This window comes from Hesperophylax consimilis, chromosome 15, assembly GCF_061612785.1.
Source record: "Hesperophylax consimilis isolate HC1 chromosome 15, BYU_Hcon_1.0, whole genome shotgun sequence".
NCBI lineage: Eukaryota > Metazoa > Arthropoda > Insecta > Trichoptera > Limnephilidae > Hesperophylax > Hesperophylax consimilis.
Window position 1 is genome coordinate 16769777 of NC_142850.1, and position 27329 is coordinate 16797105.

Below are 27329 nucleotides of genomic sequence, written 5' to 3' on the forward strand. Positions count from 1 at the left end.
GGGGTTTAAGTAAACATGCTCAAAATAGGTTTTTAGTTTGGGTTATTTTAATAATTTATGCATATTTCCTAACCTTCAAACTTAACTTTGATTGAGAAAAATTATTTTATGTATCTTTTACCATCTCCCACAACATAAATTGTTATTTCTTGTGGTAATTAAGACGAAACCAAGTGCTATTTGTTTTTTTTGCGTATTCAGCATGCAGCGAAATTCAACAAGTTTTTCGCAGTTTTTGGTTGCATTCAGAAATATTTAATTTATATGGATTTTATTGAAGCGGAAATACTCCGACCTTCTGTCAAAATATGACAGAGGCCAGAGAGTTAGAAAAAATATGCTATCTACTTTCAAAAAAGTATTTTGAATTGATGGAACAATATCCAATTACTTACGAATGTAGTAGTTTTATTCCACTTGTATTTATTGATGGGTAAGGCAGACAGCATACTCTCATAAGAACGCACCGAAGGCTTTATTAAAAATTAATATAAGAGCTGAATATTTTTCTACATAGTCCTATTTTTATAATAATTCTGTATGGAGACATATTTATGGCAGGAAATGGGATCTGAAAATAAACCTCTATTATTATTTAGTAGAGATTTACAACAATATTATTTGTTCTGACTTCAGAGTAGATAATTTGTTGTAGATTAAATAGAGTGTTTGGAGTGATAAGTCGTGTAAACAAAATTGAAAGTTTGAACATTGTATAGTGAAGGCAAATAGTAGGGAAGAACTCATTGTTGAAATTGCTATTGTTGATTAGAGTATAAAAGTATTAGTGTACGCTTCTGATAAAATGTGTATTTGTAACCTATGACCTGAGATATTGTGTTTATCAAAGTAACATAAGCGATTTAGTATTTTTTTGGTTCAGTGTTGAATGTTTCTCCTGAGAAAAACACCATGTTCATAAGAAGTAAGTGCCTCCAAGTTCTTTCCAAGAAGGAAACGCTTCAGCCTTTGTCCAGGGTTATCAGCACTAGCAACGTAGGATGTGACTCTGCTGGCGGTGGTGGCGGCCGTGAGCCTAGGAAGACATCGCTGTACGACTTCCACGTCCAGAATGGAGGCAAGATGGTGGACTTTGCTGGACACTTGCTGCCGGTGCAATACGCCGACATGGGAGTATCAGCCTCCCATCTTCACACCAGAAGCAAGGCATCCTTGTTTGACGTTTCCCACATGTTGCAAACCTTGATCAAAGGCAGGGATTGCATTTCCTGGTTTGAAAAGCTGTGTCCGGTAGATCTGTATCGAATGGAAAATGGCAGCAGCGCTTTGACAGTCTTCTTGAATGAGAGCGGAGGCATCCTGGATGATCTGATCGTCACCAAAGTCGATGCGGAGAATTTGTACGTAGTGTCAAATGCGGGACGCATGGATCATGACAAGAAACACATGACTGAATTCTACGAGTTTGCCAAATCCAAAGGAAAAGATATCCACATGAAATTTTTGGATGTGTCCGAGAGATCTCTGATTGCCGTGCAGGGGCCAAAAGCCGTAGAATCATTCCAGAACCTGTGCACTAAAGATCTGTCACATCTCTACTTCATGAATTCCATGGAGTTGAAGGTGGCTGGAGTGGATGGCTGCAGAGTCACTCGCTGCGGTTACACGGGGGAAGACGGAGTGGAGGTGTCCATGCCGGCGAGCAGCGCTTCTCGTATTTGTGAAATATTGATGAGATCTCCAAACATCCGATTGGCGGGACTGGGCGCCAGAGACTCCCTGCGACTGGAAGCCGGGCTGTGCTTGTACGGGAACGACATTGACGACACCATCACCCCGGTGGAAGCCAACCTGACCTGGCTGATAGCCAAGCGGAGGAGGGAGGACGGAGACTTCATGGGAGCCGGGGTGGTGCTGAAGCAGATAAGGGATGGAGTGAGCAAGCGCCGAGTGGGCTTGAGACTGGAGAGTGGTCCCCCGGCGAGGCGAGGAGTCGCCATCATGGACCTGAAGATGGAGGGGGATGCTATAGGCGTTGTTACCAGCGGATGTCCGAGCCCGTCTTTGGGAGGCAACGTCGCAATGGGCTACGTCGAGGAGAAATACAAGAAACCGGGGACTAAAATTTTGGTAAACATCAGAAATTCATACATAGGATGTGAAGTTGCAAAAATGCCATTTGTACCAGCCAAATATCATATTAAGAAATAGGTTTATGATTTGTAATGTTTATGTAATTATTTTATAAAATGTTTCTGTCTTATAAAAGTAAAGCATAATTTATTTATCAGTAAGGTCCTTTGTCAGCTAATATCTGTTTGCTGTTTCTTTCTGTTTTGTGAGTGCAAAATTTTTTCAGAATATTTAGACTCCAGTTCAAGTTTTGCGCTGGGCTGAAAATAAAAGAAAAATTACATTCGTTGTTATTTATTATTAACGGTCTAAATATTATTATGTTTAATAACATAATGTAATGTTAAAAAACTACTTTAAAATAAAATTTAACCTTTTCATTTGTGTTTTTTAAAACATTTTCTAATCTTAGCTGCATTTTTCTCAAAGATTCTTCATAACTAGTTTTAATCCTCTTTAGTTCACCTTCTATGTGCTTATCTTTCTCTGTGATATATTCCTGTAAACATCAAACATTGGTAAATTTATAAAAATACTAGCTGACGTTTGCCCGGCATTGTTCGGGGTTATCCTTAGGAGATAGATATACCACCGTGGACTTTTCTGTATACCTTTTAAAGATATGTAATTCGGTAGTACATTATTTTAAGGTTAAGCCAGCGTTACCAATCTAAGAGTCCCAACATATGTTTTTACAACTTGATTACAAAACATCGACTTTTCTATAAAATATAATATGCATGGATTATATTTATATATATAAATTTTCTGGAAGAAATTCTCTAAATGATAGTGAAAACCCTATCAAAATCCATTGCGTAGTTTAGAAAAAATAAGCGCACAAACAGGCAGGCGCGGAGATTGCGACTTTATTTTATACTATTTAGAGATTACACATTTATATTACTTACAAGTAAATAACATAATATAACATCTATGAACACATAGAATATAACTAGGGTCGCGTTTAACCTTAACACACCTTAAATTGATTACAAAATTAGACTTTATTTTAATGAATGTAGAAATGGTACAAATACACTAACTTTTGATCTAAATAATTCATTAAAAATATACATAGGTTCGACGGTTGGTTGTATTTAACTGACTATATAAAGTAAATTAATAAATTTGCATGTTAAAAATAGATAATTTTCAAATATTCCATAACACAAACTGTGAAAAAGCCGATAAAAATAGTGGGAAAAAATAATGCCCAGAACAAGAGTTCAAAAACGAAGTTTTAGCCAAATGTTGGCATTAGGCAAAACCACTATATATTAGTACAATTCAGTGGCAGGCTTACGGAGTAATGTATTGTTTAGGCTGAATTACAATTCTGGATAAAAGCTACAGCAGAAAGGAGCATAGAGCTGGGAAGATGGTCAACCACTTGACCAATTTTGGGAGGTATATACAGGGTGTCCGGAAACTCGTAGTACAAGCGGGAAACTGGTGAATCTACATCACATTTGGAGTCGATTTTGTAGTATATTTTTTTTTTATTTGAGCTTTCGTTATCGAGTAAATCGAGTTTGAAGTTGATTTTTTTTTTTTTTTTTTTTTTTTTTTTAATCAAATTCTTATAAATTATTACTGAAGATCAAAGTACCCAACTAATTAAAACTATTTGAAAGTAAAACAAATGAAGAAACTCGGATTTGAAGCATTATTTTGAAATCACCCTTCATTTAACCCGGTGTAATCATAAAATATTTCTGCTCTGCAGGGTTAAAACATCTGTTATTCAACCCTAAACACCAGAAAAAACTTTAACCCTAAAATAACCGAAAAATATTTTTTTTTGGTTTTTTTTTTTTTTTTTGAAAATGCTCAAATCAAAAAAATTTATGTTTTTTTGGGTTCCCCATGTGGTGTAGATTCTCCAGTTTCCCGCTTGTACTACGAGTTTCCGGACACCGTGTATAGCTCATAAAAGTCACGCTATCTCATTTTGTATTATGCTGAGAAATATGATTTAAACAGTGTTAGAAAGAGAGAAAACATACTTTCAGTTTACATTAAAAAATTTACAATCAACCCTCTGGAAATTTAAAAATAATTCTTATCCTTTGAAAAATATTTGTCAAGGTTCGAAATTAAATTCATTTTTATATTAAACGAAAAAAGGAAGTGACAATAAAATTTGTAATACCTTTGTCTAATAATTTTTTTTTTCAGTTTCGTGTAAAGTAGTAATTTTATTTTTTTTTATTTAAAAAGAAAGACAAACATACCCGGGTTACGAATAACCTGACAATATTTGAAAATCTCCCACTACCACCACAGTATGCGGAAAACGTTGCTTGTATTGTGATGGAGGAATTGAACACACTACGACTGGGTGGGACCCAAGCATGATGCCAACTCGGCCACGGACAGGTCAAAGTAAGTATAGTTTACACAATAAAAACCATCAGTAAGCTACTTAAAAAAGTTTATCTTTGTTTGCTTTCAAAATTGGAATATTTTTAATTGCACATGTCGAACCTTTCATCTGCTTTCAAGAACAGTATTTTATTTTGAAATATGTTTAAAAACAGCAAACTTATTTGGAATCAAATGTAATGTGAAAATATTTTCCGCAGAATCTGTATTCTGACAGTTCTCCTAAGAGCAGTACATAGCAAAATGTCAGAGGCTTTACGGGTTAAATAAGAATGAGAGCTTACCTTATATTTGAGCGCCGTCTTCTTCAAAACCTTATATTTCTCTTTCAATCGATCATATTCCTTCAGCGTACCTACAAACTTATCTTTTAAGTCCGCCGCTTCGATCACCGCTTGTTTTTGTTCCCTCAAATGTTCAACTTCCGCCTTGAGTTTAGTTATGTGCTGTTGGCACTTTTCTATATTTCTTTTGTACTCATCTCGAGCTTGTTCATTCTGGATGGAGATCTTTTCATATTCTGATAATTTAAAGAAGACATCCTTGAGGTTGGCTCTTTCTATGACTCCCTGGAGCGAAGCCACTTCTCTGGTTTTAAGCTTGAGGACATCGGTGAGTTGGGTCACATTATCGTTGTACTGTTCCTCTATTTGGGCGACTTTCTCTCTGAATTGGGCTTCCGCTTTATTTATTTCTTTGGCGAAATGTTGGGCTACTTCTTCACGGATTATTTCTTCCATTCTTAAATTAACCTGAAAATCAAAGCTAAGTATTACAACGACATTACTTCCAACTGTCTGCAAGGTTGGCTCAACAAGGAGAAAGAGAAAGATGGCAGTGACAGTGGTAGTGAGAGTTAGTAGTGTTTGTTACCTGTTGCGTGTCGTTAGTTTTGCTATTGATGGTGATGGAGATGTTTTCCTTGGCGAGGTCGGGGGAGGGGGAGGTGGTGGCGTCCCTCCTATTGAGGAGGCGAGCTTGCTGAGAATGTATGTATGCCTCAAATTGCTTGCCCTTCTCCTTCAAGTCCCCTATCAGTCTGTCCCTTTCTCCTTGAAGCTCTGAAATACATATTATGTATTTAGGAAAAGTATAGTTAATATGGCACAAACAGGCAGAAGTCAAATCCTCAGTAATAAAAAATACATTGTAGATTAAATTTTAACAAATAATCTTACTAAATATCACGAGGAACACTGGAAAGATAAGTAGGAGGTCTGTTTATAAAAAGAAGTAAAAGTTTACTACAGTGAAACCCTCTTAAGAAGTTTTCCAAGGGTCTGGAAAAAAACCCTTCTATTTAGGATAAATTGGACCATTTTTCAAATTCAGTCTTCAAGGGACGGAAAAAACCAAGCGAGTCTCACTGTACTGATCTTACCAGCTTCAGTGTTGAATTTCTTTATCTGTGTTCTGGATTCTTCCAACTCGGCCATTAATCTGGATAACTGTTCTTTTTGTTCTTCGCAAAACCTTTTCAGGGTTTCATTTTCTTCTCTAAACTGAAAAAATAAATACATATCGAGAATGTAATAAAGCAAACGTGTAAACTTTAAACTATTCATAAACTGCTCATTCATTAATGGCACTAATTAAATTATTTTAGGGAAAACACGTCTTATAAATATAATATTGGATTGAATCATTGATACAATATTGTATTTGTATGCCATTCTAGAAAGAATTGAGTTTTCATACTGACAAAACTATTTATTCATATTCATATGAGGCGTGTTGAAACAAAGACAGCAATCTCCACTTCTCTTCATTTTGAGTAAAATGCAATAAATGTTTTTTTTTGTATTTTTCCAATACCGTAACTATAAAGTATAGTTTTTGTTAGTAAATGTTTCCTTAAGTAACACTCTGTGTACATTTTATTGCGATTAATTGGTAGATAATTGAGTTATTTTCAATTAATAGATGGACATTGCTGCTTTTGTTCTGGAAGGTTGGACACTGCCGGTTTTGTTCCAAACACATGTGGATTTTGCTAGTTTTGTTACGAACTGAAAAGGCCATTTTTTTTTAGGTTACAGTAAAACACGGAAATCAGTAATAAGTATCATTTTACATATTTATTCGGAAAGACATATTTTACAACACAAGACAATTTACATATTGGAAAGACAATTTTACAGAATGTATGCAGCGGTAGTGCAATGCGATAGATTCCATATTTTGAAAAAATTAGGCAAAGTAACAACGGCACAAAAAATAAGAACAGAACAGAAAATAAATTAATGCTAATATGTAACTCTTAAAATAATTAATTACACAAAACAAACAAAATAGTTTATTTTTATTTTTTTTTATAAATTCAATAATATTTTTATTGGGTTTATAAAAACAGTTTATTTTAAACAAGTTCTGCTGTGTAATTATTGTTTCTGAAGGCATTATCAAACAGTTTGATAATGCCTTCAGAGGGCGAAACAGCTGTCACGCGTAATAATAATTACACAGCAGAACTTGTTTAAAATAAACTGTTTTTATAAACCCAATAACAATATTATTGAATATAAAAAAAATTAAAATTAAAATGGAGTTCTACAAATTAAACTTAATAACAATAAATAAACAAAATAGTGACGAATAAAGGACACAGTATCCTGACATCATAAATAATATTATTATTTTCTGGAATTTCTGAAATATTTTCTAATGAATTTAATTTCAAATTAAAAAAATACAAAAGTAGCTTATCAAGTAATTATTAATTAAGTATAAAATAATATTGAAAAATGGTCATACAAAGAGCAAAAATTGTTGAGTGAGCAGGAATTGTTTCGCCGAATATCTGAAAAACAAAAATTATGTTGTATATTATAGGTTAGTTCCAAATAATAAACGTAAGATAAATATTTCAGTATTCTCTTTATCACAATATTACACTTTATCTTAATATTTTACGTGTACTAAAAACAATTTATACAGCATTTCACCAAACGGACAAAAGTTTGATGTTTACAATAACATTATTTGCATTACTAACCTCTGTTTTTTGGCAACATTCCTCTTCGAAATTTATGGTTTTTTCGCACGCTTCCTTGCCATTTCTGGTGTAACTTCACTTGGGAAACATTCCATCTTTGATTTCAATAAAGTTTACCGTAATATAAATCACTTTTTCACCACAAAAACATAAGAAAAACCGAGCTTATGTATCACACCAGCTGTTCACACTTTGTATGGGGTGGCCATTTTGAATATCAAATTTCTGGGTCTCTGATTGGCTCAAACAAAAACTGCTGTTTTTGTTCTGTAACCTAAAGGAGATTGCCATGTTTGTTGTGGAACTAAATATTAAAATTCAAAAATGTATGGGATATTGTCGTTTATGCTCCGAAATCTTTGCAGCAGTCGATAGTATTTTTGATTCTCTATCCATCGCCATATCTAACTCATTTTACACCAATGGTGGAGATTGCCGTCATTGTTTCAACACGCCTCATATACAGTATGTACTGGCGCTAACAAACAATTCATCTTAATATTTTGTGACATAACTTGCAAAAATGTATTTTTTCCTAAAATAATTAAATTAGCGCCATCTATGAAAGCACAAATTTTGAATGCTTTTAAGTATGTAAACCGTTTACTAAATTTTACAAGTAAACAATTCTGTACCTGATTAGCTATTTCTAAATTCTTCTCAGCCAGACTAATTTTTTCTTTAGACGTTTTGTCAGAAACTTCCATAGATTGTTGATCTGTAATCGAAATTTCACAATTATAAGACATTTCATATTTTGCAAAATTATTTATTTAAAAAGCTAAAACAAAACAATAGAAGAAGTTTAGCTTAGAAACAAAACACTAAAACAGACCCCAGTTGGGTCATGCTTCCAACTTTGAGAAACACTGGCCCAAGGAACAGATATCTGGAGATATTGTATAGAATCTTCTAATAGCAAAATACTTACAGTTTTTTAAATGGTCATCAAACTGTTTGACTTGTTGCTCCAGCAAATGTTGGCTGACTTCATCCACCTTCACCTTCTCCTTCTCCAGCAGACTCCTCAGCTCTTCCACGCGCTCTTGCTCCTTTTTAAGGTCCTGATAAATATCTTCAGACTTTAAATTGGTAAGTTCCTTGCTGATTTTGTCCTTTGCACCGCAGACCTAAATAAAATGTACACATACACATTGATTACATGAACTAACATTTCAGATACATGTTGCAATTTAAACAGGTCTAAAATCTTATTGAAAATTGGAGACTCTCATTCATTTTGTGAGTTAGTGTTTAAACAACAACAACGACGACAAACACCTAAATAAGGGCAAATTCTTGTATCTAAATTCTTAACTTGCAGGTAGTCAGTCTGTTAGTAGAATTAATTACAAAAATCTTACACATTAAAGATATTGTTAGTAAAGCGGTTAACAAAAAAAAAAGACACTAATGATGCGCTTAGTTACCTCGACGTACAAATTTTTGAATTCCTCTATTTGTTTCTGGGCGTCTTTGAGTTGGTAGGCGAGGCGATCCCTTTCTTTCATAACTTCTGTGTTGGTGAGTCTGTCTAGAGAATTCCTGCGGCTAGCTTCTGAGCTTATTTCTTCATACTTGGCTTCCAAACTAGAGTGTTTGGAGAGTAGCTGAAATAATCATAATAAATCACTAAATAAAAGCATTAAATAACTAAAATACAGTAAATCCCGCACATAAGGTTCCCAAACCTTTTCACAGGTTTAATATTTTTCTGCCCGTTGAAAATTAAAATTGAATAATGGCCTAATTAATTTGGAATCCACATAGGTACAAGATTTTCCCACATAGAAAACTTTTATTCAGTGCCTCAAAAACCTTATAAGAGAATTTCACTGTATTTATATCTTTAATCATATATTTTTACTGTTAGTAAAAAAGCTAGAAAAGCATGCGATTTGCAATATTTTAGATTTAAAAATGCATTCCTCTAATAGGTAACAAACAATACATTCTAAGCAAGCTAATACATAATTATAATGAACATAATATACATGAAGATGTTAAAGGGAATCCAAAAGTAATACAGAAAATTAATCCTAATATCCTACCGGAAGTCAAACTCATCTTTTACTCTTTTACCCGTGTGGACATTATTCAACATCTGTAAAAATATTTTTACCACACTTAAAATTTGAAACATGTTTATAAACAAGTTTTGAAATATAATTACAGAATAGCCCACAAGCCTTTTATATTTCTTTAAAACGCTAAGAAATGTGGTAAATAAAAAAGGATATAAATAAGTCAATAAGTAAGTAAATATAGGATGGGGATCTGCTGTATCCATGTACATACATAATCTGAATACAATTCAAAAAGGAATCATTAAGACCATACTCAAAGTACCCATTAGAACGCCTTCGGTAAAATTTCAAAAGGTTTGACGTACAAAAAGTACAACAAATAGGTACATGTCAAAAGTATACTATTGAAACTATAAAAAAATATGGTACCCTCTACTAGACCGCATATCCATCACTCCAGATGGAATCAAAATGACATAAAAGCATTCCAAGTTATAAAACCACATTCTGACGAAGAAACTACATATATTTTGCAAAAAAAACTCCACAACATCCTTCTCCCAGATATAAAACGAATAAAAAAAAGGCTGAAAATTGGCTGAAAGAGGGCGACAAAATAATCTTAAACACAGCACTAAATATGACATAGAAGACGCACCTAATTAAATAACTTTAGTCCGACTCAGCACAGGACCTCGTAATGAGAACTAAGAAAAAACATCTACACTGTCATATTTTGTAAGTTGGATTATAGTCACTAAAAATATAATAATAATAATATGTACATACAGATTTTAGCTCAGTCTGGGTTTTATTTAACTCCTCTTCCAAGTCTGTGCATCTTGATTTGAGGGTTTCTAACAGATGTTTAGGGGGACTACTGGATTTCTTGGCGTCCAATTGGCTTCTGAGAGAAATCAGTTCTGACGACTTTTTATGATCCATCTCTTTTAGTTGCTCTATATCCCGCTTCAGTCTTGATTCTGCATCTTTCAAGGTTTCTATGGATTGATCCCTGGAAACAGAAATCAAATAATGGGTATTAAGGATAGTGAAGGATGGTGAAACCTGGTGGCAAAGTGATCCAACCCCTTCATGAAAATAATTTCCACAGAATACAAGAACACATTATGTAGAATCAGACGCATATTATTGGAAGTTTGAAATGTAACTTTCCAGATGGTGAAATGAAGTAAATTAAATCATGTTACATAATTACTTTTGGTGGAGAGTTTTGTTTAACTTGTCAATCTGTTCCTTTTTGAGTTTTTGTGCTGCAATAGTTTTGGATAGTTCATTCCTAAGCAGGGCCACTTTATCTGCCTGCGATGAGAAGCCTCTGCCTGTGAGAAAAAAGAGATTGCATTAAATAATAATATGATTTTATTCCTGTGTGGTTGTGCGAGTGTGCAATAAACAATACATCAGCATAAAAAAAAAAATTGTGATTAAAATAAAAAAATATAATAAAGTTTGTTTTAATGATGGGGGTAAAGGAGGAAACACATTATTAAAACGCGACGCAACGCCACGTCTCGACACCCGATATGCACCGTGCACATTTCTGAACACAGTTAGCTAACAGCAGTGGAAGTGAATGGTTTTGTACTATGGATTTAATAAATAATGAGTCAGATGAAGACTTTGAAGAAGATTTGATGCAAATTATGGGTACATATATGATACTTAAACGACTCAAGAAAAAGAGAATAACTAGGCATTACTGGGTTCATGAAATAAATCAAAAGAGAAGTATGTGTGGTGAAAATCATACTCTGTATCCAGACTTACTTCAAGATAATGAAAGATTTCATATGTATTTTCGGGTTACTATAACACAATTTTAAGAAATACACGAATTTATTCAAAGTGACATACACATGAAAGACACAACATTTCTCGAAGCCATTAGTATGCCATTAGCAGTAAAGAAAGACTTGCTATTTGTCTTAGGTAAGTACCTAATAGAAAAAAGCAATTATTATAACTATAGAATATCATTGTGACCAACATTGTTATAAAATTATTTCAAATTTAAATTTTCTTCCTGCGATTGTTCAGAGTCTATGAGTACTTTTGTTTTACCAACTCAATTAATTGTTCGTCGGTCATTTCGCTAAATAAATGCAAAAATAATATTAAATTGGCATAAATTCCGTATATGCTCTGTGACAGTTCTCGAACGACTGACGCGTGGCATCGGGTGTTTTCTAGAAACATACTGCGCAGGCCGCGTCGGGTGGCGTGTTTACCCACACCATGGGCAACACACCGACCTGGCACGTCTGGATCGGGTGGCATGTGCGCGCATGGTGTCGCGTCGGATGTTCATAGTGTGATTCTGTTCTATAGAAAACAATACATTTGACTCGACTCAACACGCATCGCATTTCATCGGGTCGGGTTTTAATAATGTGTTTCCACCTTAAGTTTATGACAGAGATGCACAACCTCTTTTCATATGAAGGTTGCACAGAATACAACTACAAGTGGATTGATATTGGTGGGGAGGAGGGGGTGATGTCGTCTCCCACCCGGCATGCCGCTTGAAGTCCCGAAAGCCCTTCTGGGCAGAAGGAGAGAGGCTCGTCCAATTACTTCTCACCCCAGAAGTTGGGTGGAAACTTGAGTGGCAAATGGCCAACGTGGGAAATGCCCATCTCATACAGGACCCCACCGAGAGACAGCCTAGGTTCTCATTGCCTCGCAAAACCTGGTCTGCCATCAATAGGTTAAGGTGCTCCCATAGCTGCTGTGCCCACATGATACACAGATGGGGCCTTAAAGAGTGGGCGATGTGTGAATGTGGTTGTCATTCTTTTTATATAATTTAAAAACAAAAACATAAGATGAAATTTTTTTTTACAATTTTTGTTGGAAGCCTCAAACCAGGTGATGAGAATTAAAAGTTTTTTGAGGAGGAAATCGAGAATCATGAAAGCGAAATCTTTAAAACAATCATTGTAATATTTTTTCAAATAAGTAATCTTCGTTTTTTGAAAATATGTTATGTAATTATGCAATTATATTGATAGCAGAGGTAGGTAGGTATGGGCATTTAACTTTTTTTTTAAACTATTCGAATATAACGAGTAATGGTTATAGGGAGCTAATTTAGTCAGTCCGCTCGTTATAAACAAGTTTGACTATATGTACTTATTACGAACCTGTTTTGGATGATCTCAACTGCGCAAAGGAGTCAGATTCCTGGTCTTCCGAGAGTTGCTCTAGCGCGGCTTCTAGTTCCAACTGTTCTTCCTGTAACCGAATGTATTTGGTCCGGTAGTCCACCAGTTCTGTGGCCGTGGCCTCCAACTTTCCCTGGAAACACGAACCCTCTGTTAATTAATTAATTAACCCTCTGTAAAGTATTGACAGGCATACAGATAAATATATTCATCATAACCGGTCTGACCGGTTGGATGGCTGGAGTTCACATCGCGTTTGGGTCTATCCAGGCGTATTGCCTTCAATTCCTCGGCTGGCCAAGTGCTCCCATCACAACAGTGTCAGTAGGCGATTTTCAATTATTGTCAGGTTATTCGTAACCCGGAAATGTTTGTATTTCTCAAAAAAAAAAACTAATGAATTTTTTCAAATCATTTTCCTTTGTCATTTCATTGGGTTTAGATTTTTGTGCTAAAAGTGGAGTGCGGCACTATCAAGAAAAATAACTTAGGTTAGTATAGATTTTCTTATTCATTTTTTTTAGATTAACTTATAGAAGCTCATAAACCTCATTTTATATTTAATCACTGAAGAAGATAACATGAAAAACTCTCAATGAAAATATGAAAGAGAAATATAAAGACACAGAAAGTAACGGTCAGAGATGTGCAAAATGGGTACCCAAAACCATTTGAAATGCAAAATGGAAATGGGTCAAAACTTTTCCATTTGAAAATGCAAAATGTAAAATGGTTTTTAGAAAAGCATTTCAAATGCAAAATGCAAAATACCTATTTTCAAAATGCATTGAAAATGCAAAATGGTTTCTCAGGTCAAACAATTAAAATAATTATAGAATTTTTAAACAATTTTGTCATTTAATAATGGACATCAATGTAGAACAAACATATTACATGATGGTACATCCAAAAACACCACGACTACAGATGAAACCACAAAAAATTTGCGCAGGTCTAATGTTGCCAACGTAAAAACATAGAAACTGCTATCTAATATTTAATATTACAGCGTCATGGCCCCATGTTCAGTATTTGAATCAGTATTTTTTGTAATGGTATCACTCAATTGCCAGGGCTCCTACCAGGGAGCAACTTGATAAATGTAAATTATCTCTCATAGCGAGGTTGAGGACCGACTGATATTTGGAGCTTATGAAAAAAAGATGAGTGGAGATAGTAGGAAGAATGTTGCAAAAAAGCATTTAAAATGGAAAATGCATTGAGAAAAGCATTTAAAATGCAAAATGGTTTTTAGAAAAGCATTTAAAATGGATTTATTTGAAATAAAGCACATCTCTGGTAACGGTAAAGGTAAAAGTCGCAACTGGGACTGGATGGGAGCCAAAAAAGTGTTGGAAATAATTGAAGATAATGTTAGCAATTCAAAAATGGAAGTATGCCACTCTCAATATGTCTATCAATACAGGATCTGGGTTCGAGTCCCAGTTGAGACCCCATCTTTTTATTTTCTGTGTCTATATCTCTTTTACATTTTCATTGAGATTTGTTGACCTTCTTCAACGGTTAAATCTTTTTAAATTCTTTGAATGTGAACTCCACACACAATATGGGTATCATCTACGAGGATGGTGGGTGGTGGGACTTTTTAACCCCCAGCTGGCGGGAAGCATCTACAGTCATTTCATTGCGCTTGCCTCTAGTGCTGGAGCCAAGTAGAGTGATTTCAAGGTTTGAGTTCTCGCTGTATTGCGTACAAGCACGATACAGAACCGATATTCATTTGTAAAAATTCCCCATTCATATCTGTAGAAATATGTTCAAAAAATTTATTTGTTTATCTTGGGTAGGGATTTCTAGCGTCCCAGAAAGAGATTGTTTCAAATTTGCCGCGTCGGTTCAAACGGTTTTTTTAGATGATTTTTCAAAAGTATTTTTAGCAATAGTGAATTTAAGAATTTCAATTCAATGGAATAAAAAAAATATTTTAAGAAAATCTGTTAAACTTAAAAAAAATAGGCAGTGGGGAGTGGAAGTAGATGGGGAGAGGATGGTGAGGATGGGATATACCTGGCTGTTCAGATCTAGTCACCAAACAAGCAACATTTCAACTCTGAATGGTGGTCTTACACCAGGGCGACACTGAGAGTCTCTTCCACTATGAAACATACGGCAAATATACAATATGTTTTTTTTTAAATGATTAAATTTTGTAATAACTCAAATGAATCAAATAAAATTTACTTGAGCACGCCGGGATTTGAACCTGCCACCTTCAGATAGCTAGTCGAGAGATTACCCCTCGACCACGGAGGCCATGTTTCTGGTTTTGTGTTTTAGAGAATTAATATTTTGAACACAATGTCTTTTAATTTAATATTTTTACTAATTTATATAATATTTTTCCTCCTAGTCAGAACATTTTACAAATGTATAATATGTATATCCTGTACTAAATAAATAATATTTTAACAAACAAAGTGCCCAGAAAAGTGGATTTTAAAAAATGTGATTATTCTCTCGTTACAAGAAAAAAAATTTCATCTTTATTCTCGAAGTTTAAAAAGAAAATTTTTTGAAAGATTGCATACCGTGTAGTAAATAAGTTCATAAACAAATCAGAAAGAGATAATGAAGCTAGTTCTACAGAGCGCCATCCGTTGAAATACCGACAGAACAATAAACCATCTAGGACAGCAATCTATCAAATAATTCCATGCTTCAAAATTATACAATGTTCTTGCAAATTAAATAAAAAATATTATGGAGATAAGACAAGTTAAAAAATATCAAAATACGGCCAAGTAAATAATATGAAGATGAGGAAATAATAAAAATTAAGAACCTACAGTCAACAAGCGTGAAAATGAGGTATACAAACATAGAGATAAGGAAATCAACAAACATAGTCGACAACGACAAAGATGACATAATTAACAAACATGAATTTTAAGTTTTTTTTCCAAATTCAAAAATATCATTACATATTCAATTTTTAAAAAAAGTTTCTTTATAAACAAGTTCTGTTGTGTTATTATTATTAAGCTTGACAGCTGTTTCGCCTTCTGAAGGCATTTTAAAACTGTGAAGCAGAACTTTTTTATAATAAACTGTTTTTATAATTTTTAAATTTTTAAAAAAGAAAGTCAAACATTCCCAGGTTACGAATAACCTGACAATATTTGAAAATCTCCTACTACCACCACAGATAAAACACCAAATTGAATTAAAATGAAGTTCTACAAATTAAACTTGATAACAATAAACAAACATGAAGATGAGGTCGATAAGCATGAAGACGACGAAATCAAAAAACATGAAAATGTGGTCAAAAAATGAGAATATAAGGAAATCATGATGTACCTACTATATTGGGTATTTTTAAAAAGTCCTAGGACAGAGTTATCAGAAAAATGATACATAAACTGACCGCCATGTCTTTGATCTGCATTCGAGCCGTGTTGCGTTCCACCACCAGTTGTGAAATCTTCTCCTTCAGCTCGGGAGCCTGGCTGGTGGCCACCCTGTTCTGGGCTTCCTCCAGCTCCATGGCCAGTCTGTTGATGGTGGAGCCCTTCTCCACCAGCAGCTCTTCTTTGGAGCGCTCCAGCTCCCGATAACGAGACTCCAGCGACATTACTTCATTTTCCTGGTCAAAATAAATTATTATAAGCAATAATTACTCGCCTGAAATTTCCATACAAATTGAAAATAGAGTAAAAATAAATGCCGCCAACGGGAATTGAACCTGCACCTTCCGATGTCCGGTCAGGTGCTCTGGACCACTAAGCTACGCCGGCTTATTATCAATTCCCAACCCGCCAAATAATTCAATATGTACTAGTAATTCAATCAAAAATTACTGCTTACATATTATATTTTTTCACCTGTAAACAACCAACTTTATTTTTGTAGGAAAGGCTTTGTTAGTGCTGAATTTTTCACTAGATGGCGTCGAGACAGATTATATCTACATTTATTGGTGAAATATTATGACTTGTCAAATATTATTCTTTTTTAATGGGTAAGTTTTTAGATTCTCACGGCCAAAAGCATTTTTGTTGTTTGTTTTTGGGGTGTTATGCCGTGTTGCGCTAACTCCTTCTTTAGCCGACGTTTCGGACAGCGTTGCAGTGTCCATCATCAGGGCAGATCCGGTAGACACATCTTCGGATCTACCGGATCTGCCCTGATGATGGACACTGCAACGCTGTCCGAAACGTCGGCTAAAGAAGGAGTTAGCGCAACACGGCATAACACCCCAAAAACAAACAACAAAAATTCTTTTTTAATGTTTATAAGACAAGGTTTTTTATGTATAGCACAAAGGATAACAAATTATTATAAGAAGGTGCGGGTTCAATTCCCGTCGGCGGCATTTATTTTTACTCAGGAGATATTTTCAATTTGTATGGATATTTCAGGCGAGAAATTATTGATTATAATAATTTGTTATCCTTTGTGCTATGCATAAAACACCTTGTCTTAAACAGTTTATCATTAAAAAATAACAAAATTATAATAATTATATATTGACTGTCATGTAATAAATTCTATCGAAAGTTAAGTGCAAGTATGAATGTAATATCCGTTTATGAGAAATAGGAAGACGTTTCAATGGAGCTTTAAGCAGTAGGTCTATTCAACTTGAGCGTGGAGGATGAGATTTTTCATTTGGAGTCATTAAAAAAATTGACAACATTAGTCGCAATACAAATGTAAACATTGTAATTCAGCGTTAAATACAAATAAATGACTTACCCGGTCTTGTAATTTGTTTCTAGTCTTCATTAAGTCTTTTTCTAATTGATTGGTTTCTTCTTTATACCTGGAAGCAAATACATACATTACTAAACCCATACATGGAATACAGTATTCGTATTAGCAAGAATAGCTCTAAAATTCAGATATTCGGAGAAAATTATAAAAATATGACATATTTTCTGTGTAAATAGAAAACGCCGTGAAAAGCAGATATGTATTTGAAGTAAATTCATAGAAAACATATTTCTAAAAATTAAAAATTTCATACAAATATAACAATACAGTAGAACCCCGTTAATTCGAACCCCGATAATTCGAAAAAACGCGTAATTCGAAATTTTCGCAAAAAAAATTTCCCCTGAAAAATTTTTTCATACAATTTTTTTTTTAATTCGAAATTCGTTAATTCGTAATTCGAAATTTATTTTTGTCCGCGCACGAAAATTTGTTCGTGTAATTCGAAAAAATTTGATTTTTGCGAAAATAAATCATAATATTTCGTAAATCTGAATCTAAAAGTCAGCCGTGGCGGTAAAACGCCGAAAAATGTATTTTTATGTGGTTATACATCGTCCTAATCAGAATTATTATTTTGTAAATCTGAATCGATTTACACTGGAAAGTCGTATTTTTTCAAATTTATTTCGAATATCCGAGTTTAAAGGGCCGAGAAAATACATTTTACGCGGATATATGTCGTAGTTTTACGAGTTTACGCTAAATATCTGAATTTAAAGGGTCGGCCGCGACGAAACTCGGCCGCGAAATTTCGATTTACGCGTAAATATATCGTATTTCATCACCGCGACGGAAATCGGACGCGAAATTTCAATTTACGCGGAAATATATCGTCTTTTTACTAACTTTACTTCGAATATCCGAGTTGAAAAAATACGGCGCGACGGAAATCGGACGAAAAATTTCGATCCATGCCGAAATATGACATATTTTTACGAATTTACTTCAAATATCTGAACTTAAAAGGCCGGCCGCGATGAAAAACTGCCGACAAAATTCGATTTACGCGGAAATATATCATATTTTTACGAATTTATTTCGAATATCTGAATTTGAAGAGCCGGCCGCGACGGAATACGGCTGCGAATTCTCTCGTTTTACGCGGAAATATATCGTATTTTTACGAATTCAAATTCAGATATTTGAAATAAAGGGCCGGCCGCGACAGAAAATTACCGCGAAATCTCGATTTACGCGGAAATATATAGTATTTTTACGAATATCTCAATTTAAAGGGTAGGCCGCGACCGAAATCGGCAGCGAAATCTCGATTTACGCGTAAATATATAGCATTTTTATGAATTTATTTCGAATATCTGAATTTGAAGAGCCGGCCGCGACGGAATACGGCCGCGAATCCTCGTTTTACGCAGTAATATATCGTATTTTTACGAATTCAAATTCAGATATTTGAAATAAAGGGCCGGCCGCGACGGAAAAATACCGCGAAATATCGATTTACGCGGATTTTTACGAATATCTCAATTTAAAGGGTAGGCCACGACCGAAATCCGCAGCAAAATCTCGATTTACGCGTAAATATATAGCATTTTTACGAATTTATTGCGAATATCTGAATTTAAAGGGAGGGCCGCTACGGTAATCGACCGCGAAAATAAAGAAATAATTGGTATTAATACGAATTTACAACTAAAATACCACCCGGATTTGAAGAGGCGGCCGAGAAAATCGATTTTCGGCGTTTTTTTTTTTTTTTTTTTTTCATAAAATTTCGAATTACGTGGGATTTCGTTAATTCGAAAATTGATTTTTGGTGTCCGCTGGATTTCGAATTAACGAGGTTCTACTGTATATATTTCTTAAAAATACAATATTATTTCCAGGTAAATCGTAATTTTGCGGCTGATTACTGTCGCGGCCAGCCTGTCAGATTTAAATTTAGGAAATAATAATACGAATTAGGATGATTTGTAACCGCATAATGCATATTTCACGGTGTTTTACCCATCTTCATAAAACATTGGCCTGTCAGATCCAGATTTATGAAATAATATGAAATTGAAGTTTTTTGATTTACACAGACAAATTTTCATGCATGAACAAAAATATATATTATTTGTTTTGTTTGGGGACTTTTTTTGGCATAAATTTCGAATTATCAGTGTTCTACTATATGTAGACGTATTAAGATCAAAGTAAGTTAACTTATTAAAAAGACTTCAGAGAATTATTGTACATCAATTGAGGTGCAAAACTATGAAGAAATATTAATGCAAATACATTTGTTAAGTTCATAGCATTCATGAATATAAGATTACAATTGACTTTAACAAGTTACCTCTCCTGCTGTGCTTTGAAGAGCGCGTCGGTGCTCTGAGCGGAGTCCTTGTTGGCCTTGAGGGTCTGCAGGCGGCGCTGGGTGTCCATGAGGCTGGCGGTGGTGGCTGTGACCTCGGCGTTGAGCTCCTCGTTGCGCGCGACCAGTGCGCCCAACTTCCCGTGCAGGCCGGATGCCTGGTGTTCCAGCTCCGTGATGCGGTGCTTGCTATTGGCTAAGGAGTTATATCAATATTACGTGATCAACATCTTTATAACTATCATGGTGTATTGTGGAGTTATGAGAATTTAGTTGACTCACCGACCCTTTTCAAAAAATATTTTTCTACAACGCTCCCACCCTCCCGTTTCGGGAAATTCAGGAAAATAGCCACATTTTTTTTTATTTCAGATACATAGATCTGAATCAAATGTTGTTATTCTTCTTCTCACATATTTATTGTACGGAGAACTAGTCAAAATTCAGATTCACTGAATCCTAATCTGATCACATTATGGACTTGTAAAATCTGCCATCGTAATAATAGGTTGTAATATGCATCGTGTACATATTCTTGCAAAATAAAGCATGTTTTACACACTTATATTTTTTATTTAAACCATTATAAAATAAAGCATGTTAAACACAGAATTTTTTATTTAAGCCATTTTCTACACTACCGTCCATTTTGAAAATCACTGGTTTAAATAATACTAACCAAAGAATTCCTTTTGTGGAAACCCAACAGACCATATTTGCTAGAAGAGTGGCATTAAAATTTTGCATAAAATAGTAGTATCCTTCAGGTTAAAAATTAAATAGTTTTGCTCAAAGACTTGAAGGTATTACCAAACCTATCAGAAGAAACATTAGTGATTGTTGGCAGTATTTACCCACTAGTTCCTGTGACTGTTGCAGTGAGAGTTGTGCGCGCTCCCTCTCGGCTTCCGCCACGGCGAGGCGGCCGTAGAGTGCATCGTGAGCGCTTGCCGCGTCCCGCCGACACGCCGCCAGCTCTTCGCTCAGCCGCTGGACTTCCTGCACCCTCAGCTGGAACAATGACACCATCACCAGAGGGACTTAGAAAACGAACCTTGCAGATTCAAACAACAGTTTTCACTCAATGATGCTAAAGTAGTATGTAGTTCTGTGAACAGTACTGCCGCAGTAGTTTAGTTACCACGGCAGAGTAGACCTTGCATCCAAATAAGTTTGTTTCTAATTATCTCTTATTTAATACATCAAAACTGAAATTTCCTCTGAAATCATAAGATTTGTAAGTAGGTACTTAAATATATACCTACTTAGTTATAAACCATATTTTTTTGTATTTCAAATAAGGAATTATACAATTTTTAAAACTCTCATAGTAGGAAACACGATATTGCACACTCTGGCAGGATAAAAATAGAGATAGTATCTAACGTGGCCACCATCTTGAACAGAAAACGGAATGTAACAAACAAATTTACGTACAGATGAAACGCCAAACAGTCGACCTAAAACAGGACTTTGCTATGCTCAGTCTAGTGAATAGCTACAAAGGTGAGGAATCTAATCTGGTAATTGTAGTTGTCAAATACTAGTATATTTAATTTGACTGAGAAAGCTAGGGAATTTAAAAAAATTATCAGATCCAAATGTCAACAGTTACTCCTCGTAATTCCATTTTTTTCTACATCGAATAGTAAATTTTCTCTGTCTATTCCATAGTTAGTTTATAATAATAATAATTGGGTAACTTGAATAGTGGCGTTTTTGTGAAAAATCACCTCAAGGGCGCTGTAATATTAAATAAGTGATTTCGAGAGCGCAATGTGAGTGTAATACTGTGAATAGAAAAGTGATCAATCATATAATAGCGAGAATGACAACACTAATAATAATAATAATAATAATAATTGGATGACTTGTATAGCGCCGTTTTTGTGCAAAATCATCTCAAGGGCCTGACATATTGCGTGTGTTTTTATATACATACCTATATTATATAGATGTCACCTGTAACAGGTAAAATATGTTGTTTTTTTTAAACAGCGTCATCTGTTGGACGTAAAAGCAACACGCGCTATTGTATCTCTATCTGCATAGACAGACTGAGCCACAGCAACGTGCGGCGGGGTACAGCTAGTATATAATAAAATTAGAAAAATATATCTTGTCGGTTATAAGAGTGCAATTATTTTAGGAGAATATTCATAAACATATTAAATTTTATTGAATTGACTTCCTCCGTTACTACGAAGAGTCAAAGCTTTTACCCTAGCAACACAATACAGTTGTCGATGTAAAGTTTTCAGCCAAAAACTGTTTACTCGAGGAAATAGTGAAGATCTTAAAAAAAAAGTCACAGTATCTTAAACAAAATCCGGAACAGTATTAATAATATTAGGTAATTTTTTTTTTGTACCTGATAGAATATTTGTAATTGGTCATCGTTTTGTCTCGTGTTTCCCGGAGTACAGTCAGAATTGCCTTGAGAAGGAAGATGTCTTAAATCTGAAAGAATAATTATGCATCGTTGAGAAAACTTTTCTGAGTTATACTATTTGCTGGAAAGGAATTCTAGTACTCCCTTGTATTATACAGATAGCCAGCCTCTCAATTAAAGTAATCATAGTCATTCAAATTGATAGAGTAGCCAATCAGGGAAAAGGGAGCAATCCAAGCTGCGCAGAGCACGAGAGGTGGCATCACCGTCTCCCTTTCTGTGATTTGTCAATAAATGTATCTGACAGTATTCAGGCAACTCGCATTGTAATATCATTATTCAGTCCACGAAAATAAAATCTGCTTACGAATTACTAGTTCGAAAAGTGATGGCTGAGTAAAAAATTTAACTATATATCCCAAATCGGGTAGACACTTTTACTCTATTTAATTTCTACTTTGTAATTTTGAATAGATAGATAAAATATAGATAATGTGCATTAATATTTTAATATTTGGTATAACTATTTTATGGCAGAGGCGTTGGAGAATTATTTTCCTGTAAAAGGGGCGGTGGTCCAGAAAAGTTTGGGAATCTCTGGTCTATAGTAAAACGCACTTAAGAGGAACGGCTGCGAGGACATTTTCATACAAATTTTAATTTGGATTTACGGCTAAAATACCAAATTAAACTGATTTATCTCTTTTTAATCAAATGGTGTAGCATGTATAAAGTACGGATGTGAGTCCGATTTTCGATATTTGCTTTAAATTATAAAATATAGCCCTGAAAAATGAAAAGTTTTTTTCATGATTTTTGGAGTCAACTTTGATAATTTTTTGTCACTAAATAGAGGCCACCTTTGAAAAAAATCTTACACGTCCTGTCTCAAGAATATGATGAATTATAAAAAAAAAAAATTCTTTAAAAAAGAATTTTTTAAAATTTTCCAAAAATTTAATTGAATATTACATTAAATTTTTCCCTTGTCTCATTTCGCACTAAGCGGGTATGAGATAAGCCGTCATGGTCCGGAGGGATGGTCGCAAGCCGGCAAAACAAATAAATTCATTTAGGCTTTTGGGTGTCGGGTGTCTAGCGTAGGTAAGCCGCAGGCTGGGGGTCGGGAACAGAAGCGTGCATGTATGTATAACTACGTCAATCGTAATATATCAAATCAACACCAACAGTGTACATGGGTGTTCCTGTGTGTGTGTGTTTCTAGTTGACATTCTACATTCGCAGTTTAGATATTAGCAACATATACACAACTACTAACTGTCCTACTGTTTTTATATTTTTAAACATGTGTACGTACACTTGGATTACGTAGATTATAATATAATGTGCTTGTAGCTATATAATATATATTAAAATATAATATATACATTGTTTTATTATTGTGCTGCTATTTTCATGGTTATTTTTATTTTTCTATTGAAATTTGTATTTATTCTGTTTAACCACTCGGAACATTAGAACGTCAAAAGACGTAAATATGATAATAGCGGTCAAGACATTAGTACGTCTTTTCACGTAAACGCGCGAGATTTTACAAAAATCGATTTATTTCCATCACTAGTATACGGATTGCCATGATTTAAAAAACAGAGTATCGATAATGAATAACGCTACGCGTCTGCATTCAAGAATATCTATGGAATGTAGAGGTGAATTATCTGAGTCGATTGAATCTGTCATCTTGTTCGTTCATAATTTATTGCGTTTTTAAATAATTTATTAAAAATATTTTAGTTTGGACGGTTAATATTTTGAGGTGACTAATAGTTTTTAATTATATTTCTTCAATATATAAAGTGTTATTTCTTTATGATACTCAGAAAAAAGTACATTTTTCACAGCTTTGAAATAATGGTCAGCGATTTTTACATATTTTTGACGTTTTCAGAAAATGTATATTTAGACACGCAAATATTTACGTATAACAAAACAATACGATAGTGAATTTCATAATCTTTCCAAAACATTTTTTAGAATGAGGCTACGTTTCCCAAAACGTGAGTTATGAAGCTTTTAACAAAACTCGTGAATAACATAAAAATTTTCGCGTTTTGACAGTTCGCAAAGGAACACAAAGTAAATAAAAGTCCTTTTCTGAGAGGTTAAATAATATCCAGCTTACCACTTGCAGCAGGCCTTGCGAATATAAATTATTATGACCACTGTGTACATTTTTTTGTCCAAATGTTGTTTTTGTTTGTTGAATATGCTTTTGATTGTAACATCTAGTGATTTTGGGTGTTAGAAAAATCATTCAATCATTTATTGTTATCAATTTGTAGAACTGCATTTTGTGTTTTTAAATTCTATATACATTTTTAATAATCTTTTTATAATTAATACAAACAGTTACAAACATTAGACAGCCGAACTTGTTAATAAAGCATAATTAAAAAAAAAAATAATTTTAAAAAATTTCATCTGAATGTTTATTTTTGCGAAAGTGCCGATATAATTGTGGTTTTAGAGTTTCGTTTAATTTAATTCTTTTATGTAACGTTTTTGACAAATCGGAACAGTTTTAAAATATAGGGAAATAAAAAAAATGTAAACACATATCCCACAAGGATTTTTATTTCCCTAGAATAGAAATTTCCCTAGATTTCAGAATGGGTTTATATGAAGTACTGGATTACTCGAAGACTACGGGATTAGAGAATTTCGAGGAAAATTAATTCCCCACAAAATAATTCGAATATCCCTAAAAATATTTTTCTCCCTAGATCTAGGGAAATTTCCCTAGATATTCCAACCCTGATGCCAAAGTCTATTTTATTATGTATGCTCCTTACGGAGAATTGTACAGTAATATTATTATTATTTTGTCTGCTACAGCAACATGCATCATCCGATTTCCGTATCTCGTACAATTATAATTATTATATTAGCAGAGAAATGTATCTCCGCTAATTTGAATAAACTAAACAAAAGGGTGATTCCCGTTTTAATGCAAATATATTCATGCATACACCTAAAATGTCGTTTCTGTTTTCCGTCTTTTTCGCCGGCCCACCTGCAACTGTCTGCGTCGCATAGACGCCATGGTGAATTACACTAACACTAAAAGAATAAGACCGGAGCCGTGTATGTGATCTGTGTGCGCTATTTCTAATGAACTAAACTAAAGGGGTAGTTCTACGGCTTCGTGCAAATTTTTAAAATAATAAAACTAAATGTTCCTGTTTATTTAACCCCTTATATAACTGTTTTGTCGCATGCACTGTCAGACAAGAGCCCAGTACTATCCCCCGCTACCCAGTACATACCCAGGAGCGTTTGCTTCGTTAGAGAGGGATAGAGTACAGTAGACCATCTTTTGAGATGCATATTTCGGGACGCGAAAACAGACCCCTTAAGGCGAAATATCAGTAAATTGCCAAAATTAATATAAAAGGATAGCATATTATTTTTATAAAAATAAAAGATAAGTTGAAATTACTTTGAACAGCTCCAGTCAGGGGGGTTTGAGAACAATGCTGGTAATGGTTTAACACTTCACCTTGGTATTGCTCCTGAACCAGTGGTGGGGATTGGTAGGCAGGAGAGTTATTGTGGAGATTGCCGTAGCCATTGCGATTGTGCAACTCGTTCTGCGCCATCCTGTGATTGCCGTAGCTCATGGGATGGCTGGGATCATTTCCTACGCCGGCGTTGACTCGATTGTGACTAGGGTTAGGCGCATGCTCAATGGGTTGTCCCTTTGAAGGGGCAGATTGCATGAGTTCCGCTTGTAGATTCAACGGACTATTTTCGAAAGCTGCAAATAAGTTTTAAAATTAAGCATTTGAGAAGGAATTTTGTAATACACCTGAAAAAGAATTATCCTGAAAAAAAATAATTGTGTTACTTTTCTGTTGTAAGCCGCTGTTCCGGGCGAGACTCCGTGACTGTGCCATGTTCAGGGAGATGAAGTGAGAGCTGTCGTTGACAGAATCATCCTCGTCGTCAATAAAGTCATCAAAACAGTTCTTCAGGTCGTTTTGTAACTGAAATTGTTAAAAATAACTTTAGCACAAATCAGTATAATGTGTAAAAAAAGAATTGAGTAATACTTAAAATGGTTACAAAAAATACTTCAAATTCTATTTTTATAGTGCCATTTTGATGAAATAAAATATCACCTTGGTGGCTTGAAATAATTTAAAACCATGGTAAATATTTACCTAACCGCCGCACTTTCAACATTGACAGATTATGGAAGTTAAACTTAATTACTACAAGAAACAACTATTTAAGTCAGGAAAGATGGTAAAAGATGCATTAAAATTCGATTTTTATAATCTCATATAAAATCCACTAAAATACTCAGTATAGAAGAATCAAATTGCACAATAGTGTAAAATAAATAAATAATATCATTGAATTTAGGCACTACGGACTAACACTAATGTAAAAATAAGGTTTACTACTTCATTAACCATTTAATTATAAAGTTTATTTGTTGAACAAAATAACCTGCTCGAGGGAAAGGACCCCATATGGCCTCGAACATTCACAAAAGTAATGCACCCGTCTAATAAGGATATTTATATTCACGAGAAACTGTAACGTATACCTCTTCATTTCGTCGTTTCTGATCTTCGATGGCTTCTTCCTCTTCAAGCCGTTGAGCACTCGTATTCAAATGTATACTGCCGGCACCGTTGAATAAACTCATTCCGGGGCCGTCCATGTTTTTTGATTTATATTAAATCATGGGTTTTCAATCGCTGTGAAACCTATTGCATTTTTATAAACCATTTATTCAGCTCGCCGTTCATTAGAAAACCGGTCTTGCTACGTGCAAATATAACATTTCTAACTCAAATTGTCACAAAGCCCACGAAATGCGAATATGAGCGGCAACGTAAACAAATAACATTTTCTGTTTCTTGACCTCAGATCACCACAGATCAGCTTCAATCAGTTCATATTTGTCTATGAAATCGGGATTATCTATAATCTATGGCTTCTGACGCTTCAGTGGATTGCGGTGCTGCCACTCTATAAAATAAATTGTCAAATATAGCGGTAGGACGATTGTCATAAGTCATAATTAAATTAAAGCCAATTTTGAGACTACGTGACTAAAAAAATCACAAAAAAATCAACCTAACATCTCAAAGGTTTCTTTGTTTTAAACTACATTTGTCGACTAAGTGCTAAGAAAATAATATTTTTTTGTCTG

General features: G+C 34.4%; 2 protein-coding genes across 3 annotated transcripts; one reads left to right on the forward strand and one right to left on the reverse strand.

Moving 5' to 3' along the window:
* Positions 1-547: 547 nt before the first annotated feature.
* Positions 548-2377, forward strand: LOC149417387 (aminomethyltransferase, mitochondrial). The gene has a single exon (XM_089640273.1). It carries the CDS (start codon positions 913-915, stop codon positions 2170-2172), a length of 1260 nt encoding a protein of 419 aa, XP_089496399.1. The 5' UTR covers positions 548-912; the 3' UTR covers positions 2173-2377.
* Positions 2174-27047, reverse strand: LOC149417388 (uncharacterized). 2 transcript variants are annotated; one of them, XM_089640272.1, is made up of 19 exons: positions 26718-27047; positions 26010-26148; positions 25662-25919; positions 22121-22209; positions 20604-20760; positions 19732-19945; positions 17412-17478; positions 16081-16299; positions 12672-12825; positions 10724-10847; positions 10294-10519; positions 8908-9087; positions 8409-8607; positions 8113-8195; positions 5864-5984; positions 5356-5543; positions 4767-5234; positions 2468-2593; positions 2174-2354 (listed from the first exon to the last, which is right to left on the reverse strand). In XM_089640272.1, the coding sequence occupies exons 1-19, from the start codon at positions 26832-26834 to the stop codon at positions 2265-2267; spliced, it is 3219 nt and encodes a 1072-aa protein (XP_089496398.1). In that variant the 5' UTR covers positions 26835-27047; the 3' UTR covers positions 2174-2264. The 2 variants fall into 2 exon arrangements, with proteins under 2 accessions (XP_089496398.1, XP_089496397.1); XM_089640271.1 differs by having other exon boundaries at positions 25602-25919.
* Between the last annotated feature and the right edge of the window lie 282 nt (positions 27048-27329).

What these genes read in the sequence shown, in the direction of transcription:
- LOC149417387 (XM_089640273.1), top strand. Translation starts at nt 913, where the DNA reads ATGTTCATAAGAAGTAAGTGCCTCCAAGTTCTTTCCAAGAAGGAAACG.
- LOC149417388 (XM_089640271.1), bottom strand. Translation starts at nt 26,834, where the DNA reads ATGGACGGCCCCGGAATGAGTTTATTCAACGGTGCCGGCAGTATACAT. An exon ending in CCTGACTGGAGCTGTTCAAA is followed by an intron (nt 22,210 to 25,601) that starts GTAATTTCAACT and finishes TTATTCTTTCAG; the next exon opens with ATTTAAGACATCTTCCTTCT. An exon ending in ATTTAGAAATAGCTAATCAG is followed by an intron (nt 5,985 to 8,112) that starts GTACAGAATTGT and finishes TTATTTTTTCAG; the next exon opens with TTTAGAGAAGAAAATGAAAC.